The sequence below is a fragment of the Barbus barbus genome (assembly GCF_936440315.1).
Source record: "Barbus barbus genome assembly, chromosome: 39".
Classification (NCBI taxonomy): Eukaryota; Metazoa; Chordata; class Actinopteri; order Cypriniformes; family Cyprinidae; genus Barbus; species Barbus barbus.
In genome coordinates, this window is record NC_136717.1 from 632,651 (window position 1) to 644,827 (window position 12,177).

A 12,177-nucleotide genomic window follows, 5' to 3' on the forward strand; every position below is an offset into this window, starting at 1 on the left:
ATCCCAAATCCAGTCATTAGCTCTCTTTGGGTGATGTTCCCGTTTATTATACAAGTAGAAAAAGGGTATTTTACATAAAATGGTACTTCACCCAGTGTTAATAAAATGCTGTTGTGCTGTCGGTGGAATGGGTGCTCACGGCTACGGTAAGAACCGTGTGTTCCCCACCATCCACACCTTTCCCTGACTAATTGCTACACCTGTAAATATACCCAACTCCCAGTGACGTGCCACTCAGTGCAATACTCCCCCAAGGGGCTAGAATGAGTAATAGCTAAATTAACCCATCTAAAAGGTGAATATAAATGGCTCCTACATTGCGATTATGGTAAGGGGCGTTACATTTCTGACGCATGCTTGTGGTGTTCGGCTAATCAAAATGCACTGGGTCAGTTGGCCAATCAGAACGGACTGTGCTTGTGGGAAGGAGGGGCTTTGTAGAAAACGAAGCGTTTGAGAGAGGCGGGGCATAGAGCACTTACAACAATGTAGAGTTGTTACAACTTCCGCATCTGTGTTTTTTGAGGATGTCTGTGCAGGGATTGGTTGCTGCAGGGAAAACGTGATCTGCGGTTGCTCTGTTTTAAAAGGTGTTGGCCTTCTGGTGTGAGGAGCTCCGGATTTCCTCTCCCATCAACAGATTCCAAACCACTTGTTTTTTGTACATGGTTCATATTTCTGTTGTTAATTAAGTTAGTGCTAGTACTTTAGGAGCGTAGGTTTGTCCTGCCATTTATTTTGACCTCGTTTGCACGTTTGCAATTGGTTTACGTTATGGAGTTAGGGAAGTTTATTGTATTTTTGTTTCTTTGGTTAGGATATTTGTTTGTTTTATTTGGAAGTTGTTCTGTTTGTTGTTTTGGCCTTGGGACATCCTGAAGTTATAGCTCCTTCATTTAATTCTTTTATTCCATTTCAATAAATCATTTGTGAATCTTACTTTTATGTCTGTGGTGATCTGTTGGCTGGGGTTGGTTTCCCGTTTACCTTCAAACTCACGTCAAACCCTTTTTCTTATTGGAACGGAGCGTAACAACAGTATTTGAAAAATAATGTGTTTTCTGAGCATTAAAGCATGTCAACATATTCTGTTACACCAAATGCACAAAATAATGATCTTTAAAATAGCATCATATGACCCCTTTAATCAGGGAACAAAACATCCTGCACGCTGGATACAGATCACAATAACTTTACAACAGATCAATGTGACTGTGCTGAACTTACATATTTCCTCAAATGTGACCTGAGAACATGAGATAAGAAAACAATACTCAGACATAAAGAGAAATGGATTTCAACAACTGTAAATCGCTGTAACAATGACTAACTCACCGCAGGTAAAGCATGAAGAACCAAAGCCAAGCTCAGCAGAAGAAAAGCACATGAATGCATTGTCACTGGAAATCAGAATAAACACATTTGATTGATAAACTATCTTATCACTCACAAACCTGTACTCAGTGTTTAAATTTAATGCTACTATATATACTAGAAGACCACTATTTCAGGCAAAGAGGGACACCTACCAGTTTCTAGTCACTAATGAGGCTGTGTGTGTTCAAATGTGAAATGAAAGTATTTTAATCTTCATTCACCCCACGGCAGTCCAATAAAACCCACCCCAAACCTGACTGGAAAAACTGGCTTGATTGAAAACTGGAAATGACTGAAGGGGGCTGTCTGTTTGCTCATTTTAGACTTGACTTGAAGATTTCAGAATCACGCATTGCTTTGTGTTTATGATACATTCATGCCTCAAACTGTCATCAGAATACATATCAAAAAAGAAAGTGATGTTGTACTAAGTCGATTAATCTACCCAAATCTGCAGTCTTCTTTATATCTAACAGAACACACTTTAAAGGAGTGATTTTCTTTTTGAAAATCAGCTGAAGGCCTTTCTGCATTTCATGCTGTTCAGCAGGTCTGAATTATTTCTACTGGCTTTTTTATTCATCTGTACTGTAAGGGAATGAAAAGAATCGTTGAAAACCGGTAATATTCTAGAAATGTAAGAACTCTGCTCCGAGGGCTCTTAGCTTGAAGGCACTCGTTCATGGCAAACTGCCACATCGGTCTTGTTTATCTCCTGCAGGAAGGCAGAGAATGAGGAAAGGGCTGCTTTTTCTGTTTCACAATGCTGTATTACACAAATGATTCATGCCTCCATCAATGAAGTCCCCCACACATAGGCGGAGGGTGAACCAACTCCAGGGTAAGGCTAAAAAAAGCCAAATGTATTAAACATCATAAACCCGTCTTTGACATGAATCTCTTTCATTGTACGAACATCTGTGCTTTTGTTGTTTATGATGAGAGAATTCGCAAGGGTCCGGAATTCAGTCAGAAAACCTGCAAACGCAAAGCTGAAGAGTATCAGCGATGACTCATCTGAACGCCTCTGATTGGCCATTGTATTCCTAAGCTCAACAGAATCGTGTGTGATTGGTTAAAGTGCGCAACACTGTAAAACGCCTAAAATGTTTCCATGTTTCAGGAGGTAGGGGTTTCAGAGGGGGGCGGGGTGGTTTGAGTTCAGGGCTCTCACAGCCTGGGGGAAAAAGCTGTTGAGCAGTCTGGCGGAGCGGGCTCTGATGCTCCGGTACCGTCTTCCTGATGGTAGGAGCTGGAAGAGACTGTGGGAGGGATGGGTGGAGTCCTTCACGATGCTGTTGGTTTTGCTGGAGCATCGTGTAAGGAAGATGTCCAGGATGGAGGGGAGAGGGGCACCGATGATCTTTGCAGCTGTGTTCACTGTCCGCTGGAGGGTCCTGCGGTCAGCAGCACTGCAGTTCCCGTACCAGACAGTGATGCAGCTGGTCAGCACACTCTCAATGGTGCCTCTGTAGAATGTGGTGAGGATGGGTGGAGGGAGACTTGCTCTTTTCAGCCGGCGGAGAAAGTGTAGGCGCTGTTGTGCCTTTTTGGAGAGTGACATGGTGTTGGTGGTCCAGGTGAGATCTTCTGTGATGTGCATCCCCAGGAATTTAGTGCTGCTGAATATCTCCACAGTCGAGCTGTCGATGGTCAGTGAGGGGCATCCATGGCTTCTGGTTGGCACGTGTGGTGATGGTCTTGGTGACTGTCACATCATCAGTGCACTTTTTGATGTAAGCAGTCACAGTTTCAGTGTACTCCTGCAGGTCTGTGTGGTTGTTGTAGGTGGCTGCCTCTTTAAACATGTTCCAGTCTGTGTCCTGGAAGCAGTCCTGCAGTGCTGAGGTGGCGTTGTCTGGCCATACTGTGATCTGCTTTTGAACCGGTTTGGCGAGTTTGAGAAGTGGTCTATATGCTGACATTAGCATAAAAGTGATGTGGTCTGAGTACCCGAGGTGGGGGTTGGGTTCAGCCTTGTACGTGTTCTTCTCTGTTGTATAAACAAAGTCCAGTGTGTTGTTTCCCCTTGTTGTAAAGTTCACATGTTGGTTGAACTTAAACTTAAACTGTGTTTAAGTTTGCGTGGTTGAAGTCACCGGCTATGATGAAAAAGCTGAGCTAAGATGTTAACAATCGACAATATAGTGACTTCATAAGAGTGTGTGCTTGACTCTGAGCTAAAAGTAAACTATTATGTACGTAGTATGTTATTTGTGTAAAACAGCAGATATTGCATTGTATGTGTCCAACCCAAATTTCCTTCGGGACAATAAAGTTTATCTTATCTTATCTTATCTTATGTGTTCTCTCCCGCCCCATCCTTCTCAAACGGCACACTCACACTGGTTGCCAAATTGAGGAAACTGGAACAAGTGCAACTCACAATGAAAATGGATTTTAAATATTAATTTTAATAAGCCTGTGGTAAGAGCTTTTTAGTTGGATGCCAAGGGTTTTTAGGTCAAACTCTGACCCAGTTTGGTTTACATGGCTGCAATAAGCTGTGTTTTCCACCAACTGGCAACACGGGGTGTCCAACTACTTTTGGTTAAACTGGCAGTGGGTGGAGTCACACAGACCAAAACAAAAACAGACATTCTGACACAGAACACACATTTCAAAGCAGAATAACTGGCTGTAGAATTGTTTTTCAGAGTTAAAAAGTATGAGAAGCATGATTCCTAAATACATGCAATCAAGGACGTGTCAAAGCTCAAAGGAGAGGTTAGTTTGGGCATCTATTTCTGTTTTTCTTTTCCTTTTTCAACTACTTACGTATTTTTATCAGAAATTGCTAGAAAGCTCAAAAACAATGAGCAGCCAACGGGATGTGGAAGATGTGGAACTGTTTGCCTGATGATTGGGGAGATCCTAACATTGTTTTTCTCCAGGGAAGAAACATTTTAGTGAAATCGCCAGGAAGATGTTGTCAATGTTTCCACCCCAAGATGATTAGAGTGGATACATATAGCTGTACAAAGTAGCTGCTACCAGGTGAAACTGGGGAGACTCAGAAATGTGCACAAGAAAAATTGAAGAACATGACAAAAAAGCAAGAATTGTGGCAACTTTCTACACTCAGAGAAGCAACGTGATTAGTAGAATGGATCCCCTGTTCTGGTTAGAGTGGCCATATCTATTCAAGATGTGTGTGGGGCTAATGGCTCACTTCACAGAGCCTAACAGGTACAGATATTGTTCAAGTAAATGTGAAAGAATCATTTGATACTTCAAGTACCATGAGAAGAACCGTGCATCCTATCAGGCATGAAAACAGCCAAAGCAAAACATCTAGATGCTGTTCTTACTGTTGACAAAATGATCATATTTAAACTGCAAACCAGTAGTACTATGTCAAGTTTGTGAGGTGGTGTATTATTTCTATTGTCCGTTTAAACAAGCCAGCAGTGGGTTACACTGAATTACCCAACACTGTGAAAATAACCCAATGAAATGACCCAACAAACTGAACCCAGTGGTTAGGATTATACATAAATAAATAACCCAGCCAATTTAAGAGTAAGAAAATTAGAAGATATGAGAATTAGAAGATTTGAATTGTCAATTAATGAATACACAGATATTATCAAAATTACTCTTAGTAGAACTACATTCATGTGTACCTCTGTCATCTCAGGTGTATTTACAGGATAAATCAAGACAGGGAGACCAAAGTGAAGAAAAAAGAATAGCAGTCCATCAATCCCATGGTTCTTTAATTGATTACAAACATTGCAAACTTTGAATGGAGAGACTATAAAGCATCTCACATGCAAGCATCTTTCTCTCATACACAGTTCACAAGTAACCAAGTGTGTTTCAATTGGTCTCTAAATAAGTGTGTGAGAGGTATCTTTTCATTTTTCAGTGAAATAACCCTTTAAGGTGGACAATCAGATTGGGTCCATGTTCAGCTGCATTGGGAAAGTTCATTTCACACAGATACACATTTTCTGGCATGAATTCTCATGCAAGTTTAAAGTTTACTTTAACTGTTAAACTGCTTAACTGTCACACTAATTTCTTTACGTTAATTATTTTCCACACACATGAATGGCTTCTCTCGTGTGAATTCTCATGTGAGTATTTAGATTTCCTTTTTGTGAGAAGCTCTCCCCACATAGTTTGCAGGCGTACGGCCTCGCTCCAGTGTGAAGTCTCATGTGAATGCTGAGGCTACTTTTATGACTAAAACACTTTCCACACTGATCACATCTGAACGGCTTCTCTCCAGTGTGGATGTTCATGTGATATCTAAGGTTCACCTCTGTTGTGAAGCTCTTTCCACACTGATCACATGTGAACACCTTCTCTCTTTTGTGACTTCTTATGTGGTAATTCAGGGTGTTTCTATGTGTGAAGCGCTTTCCACACTGAGTGCAAGTGTAAGGTTTCTCTCCAGTGTGAAGTCTCATGTGAACTTCAAGGCTGTGTTTTTGAGTAAATTGTTTTCCACACTGTTGGCAGATGAACAATCTCTCTCCAATGTGAATGTTCAAGTGGTAATCAAGGATGATTTTCTGAGAAAAACTCTTTCCACACTGAGTGCAAGTGTAAGGTTTCTCTCCTGTGTGAACTCTCATGTGGACTTCAAGGCTTTGTTTTCGATTGAATCTTTTTCCACACTCGTGGCAGGTGAAAGCGTTTTCTCCAGTGTGAATTCTCATGTGATACTTAAGGTTGAGTTTTGCTGTGAAGCACCTTCCGCACTCTTGACAGGTGAACGGCTTCTCTCCAGTGTGAATTCTCATGTGTTTTTCAAGGTTTCCTTTTTGAGTGAAACACTTTCCACACTGTTGGCAGGTGAAAGGCTTCTCTCCAGTGTGAACTCTCATGTGGACATCAAGTTTTTGTTTTTGGCTGAAACATTTTCCACATTGAGGACAAGTGAAAGTACTTTTAGATTTGATCTTCTGACCTATTTTTTGTGAGTAACTTTTTTCAGTCATTATGGATTTTTCCCCAGTCATGAAGTCATGTTTCTCATACTGATTTTCCTCTTCCATTTCATTCAGTTCTTGACTCTCCTCTTTAAGTGCTATTAGGCCTAAAGCGAAAAAAAAAACACAAATACAAGTTAACCCACACACAAAAAGCAACAGACATCCAAACCAACATAAACAACATGTATGCAGTCCAAGATAGCTCACAGTTATCACTTGACCCAGAAGAATTGATTTATTATAGTCAAATCCCAAATTTGCTATCCATGTCTAAAATATTAGAAAAATAGCATCACCTCAATTATGCTATGGAATGAGGATTTAAGTCTAAATGTAAGATTTGAGGAAAAACTTTCCTTACTAAAGTTACATCTTTCTTTTAGTGCTTTCAGATCTTTCAACCACAGACCACACAAATGTCTTTGATGGCTTGAGAATTATGTTGGCACTTGTGAATAAGAATTAACATGGTTTAGGTCCTGTCAGATTGCTACCATTTGTATATGAAGAGATGTCTTATCAACCACAAGTATGGTGTGCTACATGGCTCTGTACTAGGTCCTCTGCTATTTTCACTGTTTATGCTTCCCCTGAGTGACAATATCATTAGATTTTAGTTAAGACAAGGATACTCCGTTTTATATTTCATCTCAACCTGACAAATCTTCACAACTAGGCCAGCAGAGTGTTATTAATGATATGAAATATGGGATAGTAATTACCTTCTATTAAATTCTGTTGAAACAGAGACTTAAGGTATTCTATCTCAATTTATGTGCTGTTAAGAACCCAGGAGTTGTGTAAAACTGTCACCACTTTATTATTCTATAGGCCTATATGTATGCTTGGGCTATGGGTTGTTGAAAAACACCCACCCATTTTAAACACAAATAAACCCACTTGTGTTGTTACACTCAGTCAGCTGATTTCTTTCACATCTGATATTTTGATGTCATTCAGAGCATTTTTTGGGAACTTTCATGTGTACAGCAATTTATCCAAATCTGTTACTCATACACACGAGACCTTACTAAACGATGATTAGCTCAGTGTCATCCCTGGCATCCTCATCGCAAGTTTTGAGTTAAGAGGCGGTTGACATTCTGAAGACTATACTTGAAAGTTTTATTTGTCAGCAAACAAAGCAAAAGCAGTGGAGGGACATGGAGAACGTTGAATGCGAGGACAGTCTCATACTGTAAATCTGGAATTAACTTCCCTCGAAATTTGCTACACTGCCGCGCATCAAGACTGTTCTGACTATGTTTGGCTCTCATGTAAGCAGTCTCTCTCGCATATGAACCTCATTAAGTCCTACCTGAGCTCCTGGTTGACCGAGGAGAGTTTGAACACCTGCTTGAAATTGAACTTCACCTCCTATGAACCATACTATAAAGCTATTTGTTTTTTAAAAACTGAAAAGCCAGAAATCACACTAACTGTGAGTATCCCCAATGTACTGTAAATGCACTTTATCATGGACATGTTTTATGCTCGCATTAAATTCAAGGCATTAATGTTTGCCTACAGAACCACCTCTGGCTCTGCACCCCTTTACCTAAATTCATTACTTCAGACTTATATGCCCTCTAGAAGCTTGCGTTCTTCAAGTGAACGACGCATTATTGTTCATCCCAAAGACACAGAAAAACACTTTCACAGACTTTTTAAAAAAACTCTAAAAACGGCTAAAAACTCATCTGTTCCATCTTTTGATTGCTTCTTATGTCCTCATTTGTAAGTCGCTTTGGATAAAAGCGTCTGCTAAATGACTAAATAAATAAATAAAATGCTGCTCAGGTGGAAATTCAAGTGAAAGCCCTGCACAAAATGTCATTTCTTCATAATAGTAAAATAATAATTTAAAAAAAGTTACCGAAACCTGTTATGGTATATGCTATATTAAAATAATAAACATAATTTAAATGCTTTACATGTACCTTTCAGTTTTTTGTTTTGTTTTTTGGTGCAAATCTTTGGAACTTGGAAAAGTGTTTTGAGTAACTGCTTCACCATCATCACTTACATTCAATTATATTTATCATCTGGCTCAAAGGGTGGAGAGTGGGTGGCGTCCTGGGTCAATAAAGATCCGAGGTATAGTAATGCGTTTAAGGGTTAACGACACTAGTAAATATGAATAAAAATACACAATATTTCTACAGCATTCATTCATTTGTTAATTTCAACATTAACCAATACATTTTTAAAGTCAAATATTGCTATCTGTTAATATTAGCTAATGTGTTTACCCTGACTAAATGGTGTCAAGAGAACCACCTCTCACTCAACATCGACAAGACCAAGGAGCTGGTGGTGGATTTCAGGAGACAGAGCAGAGAACACACACCCATCACCATCGACATGACACCTGTGGAGCGAGTAAACAGCTTCAAATTCCTCGGTGTTCACATCACTGAGGATCTCACATGGTCCGCTCACACAGATGCAGTGCTGAAGAAGACACACCAACGCCTCTTCTTCCTGAGACGGCTGAGGAAGTTTGGAATGAGCCCCAGCATCCTCAGATCATTCTACACCTGCACTGTGGAGAGCATCCTGACCGGCTGCATCACCGCCTGGTTTGGAAACAGCACTGCTGGCAACCGCAAAGCTCTGCAAAGGGTCGTGCGAACTGCCCGTCACATTGTTGGAGGTGAGCTTCCCTCCCTCCAGGACATCTACACCAGGCGGTGTATAAAGAAAGCCCGGAGGATCATCAGTGACTCCAGCCACCCGTCCCACAGACTGCTCTCTCTGCTGCCCTCAGGAAGACGTCTCCGCAGCATCCGATCCCGCACTAGCCGACTGAGGGATAGCTTTTTTCCTCAGGCTATCAGGCTAATGAACAGTCAAAACTAAAACACCCTACAGCACACTCCCACTTTACAATATACCACGCACTGCACTTTAATCCCATACAGTTCAAACTGGACTACCAGTACACTACTGCACAAATACAACAATCTTTTTGCCAGCACTGGATACCATCCAATGCACATCCATGACATTTGTGTATCCAGTTTATATATAATCTGCTGCATCTTCGCATATTATTGTGTGTATATGTGTACATAATGTAGAATGTGTGTATCGATAACTGTAAGTATGTCTAATAATACACTGTGTGTACTGAGTATATGTATATTACACATCGTCATCTGTATAAGTCTGTATGTATGTATGTCTGGAGCACGCTCTCAAGAATTTCACTCACCAAGGCACGTATGTTGTGGTGATGTGACAATAAAAGTGATTTGATTTGATGTGTTGTGAACTAACATGAAAAATGAAGAACTGTATTTTTATTGACACTGGCAAAGATTAATGAATGCTATAAAAATACACTGTCGATTGTTCATTTATGGTGGATAATGGATTAACTAATATATGCTAAATATATGCTTATTGTAATGAGGGGTCAGAAGCGTGTGGATCCATTTGCAGATATCTTTAATAATCAAAGTCAGGGTCAAACAGGCAGTGTTCAAAACAACAGTGGAATATCAGAGATAGAAATGATACCGGGCTTGAGTCAGGGCAGGCAGCAAAGCAGTCAGAGAGCCAGATCACAAGGGCAGGCGGCAGAGAATCAACAGTCAAACAATCCAATCATACACAGAAGCGTCTCAGAATCACAAGGGAAATGCTTAGAAATGTCAGCCAGGACAAAACAAGACTTTGCAGTGAGAGTGAATGTTGTTTAAGTAGTGTGGATAATGGGGAACACCTGTGCAGGTGATTAGTCTCTGAACGGGGTGCATGGGAAATGGAGTCCGGGAAGGTCAATACTCAGGAGAGGGTGCCCTCCAGTGGCCATCGGAGAGAGCCACAGAGGTCTGATTCATGACACTTTTCCTAAAGTTTTAGTTTGATTCGAGTTGTAGTATTCTATAGTAACCAATAACCATATATTATGTTCCAGTTATCTATAAAGCTGTATAAAGGCTGCCTGTCAATAGCTTGACTTCAATACCGGTTCCTGAACAATACTTTTTCAATACCAATTTTATGAAATCAATTTAACAATTTAATTTAACAAATTAAGATTAAATTATCTAAACAAAATCTTTTTTTTTCCAGCTTGAAGTTTATACTGACTCAAAGACTCCTCTCCTGAGCCACTGCACAAAGGAACAACATGCAACCAGCACAACAAATCAACTTAAGCAGAAGTCCCTGGATCAAATTAAGATTTTGCTCATATTTTTTCTGAAGACAGACAGACATGCATAGAGATGAAAGCCAAAGTATTAAATATCATGAATGAATATTCACTGAGTAGTCCACTATTTTGTATAAGGGGTCATTTTCACCTGAGATTCAGAGCCAAATTTTGCTAATATTTGTTCTGTACATTCAACAGTACTTAACCTTTAGTATCCGCTGTATAGAAATGGCCAACGTTTTTAACCAAATGACAGAACCGCGGGAGCTACAGAGAGCAGACTGCTCCGTATGCTTTGGAATCGCTCTCGTGGATGATCACTGATGCTGCTTCTAGTGGAACACAGCTGGTGCTGCAGGTTATTGGCTCGCTGACCTTGATGAGATTAACCCTTTAGGCATTGAAATTTGGTACCGAACAATGAGACGTTTTTCCATACTTCATGATCTCGAGGCAATTCGGTCGGTGCCTAAAACGTATTGAACGCGATACCCAGCCCTCACTTTATCCTGTCAGTGGGAAAATGTCATTATTTTGATAGTAGGCTGCTGTGTTAGACACATGACTGCTTTATTGCCCGATTCAATTAATATTCATGCTACTATAATAATAAGTGTTTTTCCTCTTCTGAACTTGGAGGCTCTAATATTATTAGTTTTGCTGTACATTAATTTGAAATGATTAGTATTATTATTATAAAGTATTATTTCTCTCTGTCTGTCCACGCCGCTCCATCTCAAATAAAAGCGCTTTGATTATAACACTCATATGACATCATTCAGAAACAGAGCTGGGTATTTTAATAAAGATCAAAAGAGTGAGTTCAGCTTTGAGAAAGAAACTAACCTGTTTGTGTCTCAGTATCTTCTTCTTCAATCTTCACGTCTTCACGCTCCTCTTTAATACACGCCATCTTTATAATCGTCACCAGGAGTTTCTCTGTGTTTGAACACTTTGTTCTGCTAGGATGACAATAGTTAACAGAAAGAAAAATAAATGCAAACTAGATCTTTGTGTTTCTCAAGCAGCTCCCTAGCTGAGTAGTCAGCACACTAGTAAGGGAGTGAGACTTAATGGCTTTAAATGATCTGCAGAACCACTCAAAATGAGTGCTACACATGTGAATTATACAGAATCTCAATATTTAGTATTTAATAGAGTACTTATTGTATTTATTTATATGTATTAATTAATTCATTCATTACTGATGTTTGTTCTCTTTGCATTTACACGGTTTTAATAAACGTAGCACTGTTACATTGTTACTTCTCTATAGGGGTTGTACTGATTTGAACACTTTAAAAGCCTGAAAACAAACCTGTCTTCAGCAGAATCACGGATCAGCAGCGCAGGCTTATGACGTCATGACGTCACGTCAAAATAAAAGTCCTGTCCACTCGCTACAAATCAGAGAAATCCACACACAGAAAACCTTCAAATGATTGCTGAGATAGAGGATTAATTCAACAGATGAGTTACAGGATCCCAAGCCACTGAGCTTTTTCAACAGCTTCTGTCTTCTAAACGATTCTTAATAAAGAGCATCTGTGATTTCTCAATGAAAGGTGAAGCTAAGTATCTTGCTCTTTATAGTACAAAAGATTAAAAAGAACTTTTAAATATGCTCAACCAAATATCAGAATGCATTTTGTGATTGCAAAGAAATCAAATATTTTTTTGTTTCTT

At 39.8% G+C, this 12,177-nt stretch overlaps 1 protein-coding gene across 1 annotated transcript; it reads right to left on the reverse strand.

Moving 5' to 3' along the window:
- Positions 1-5,077: 5,077 nt before the first annotated feature.
- Positions 5,078-11,833, reverse strand: LOC306858595 (uncharacterized protein). The gene is made up of 3 exons (XM_079399193.1): positions 11,810-11,833; positions 11,338-11,453; positions 5,078-6,427 (listed from the first exon to the last, which is right to left on the reverse strand). The coding sequence occupies exons 2-3, from the start codon at positions 11,402-11,404 to the stop codon at positions 5,415-5,417; spliced, it is 1,080 nt and encodes a 359-aa protein (XP_079255319.1). The 5' UTR covers positions 11,405-11,453; positions 11,810-11,833; the 3' UTR covers positions 5,078-5,414.
- Positions 11,834-12,177: the final 344 nt, after the last annotated feature.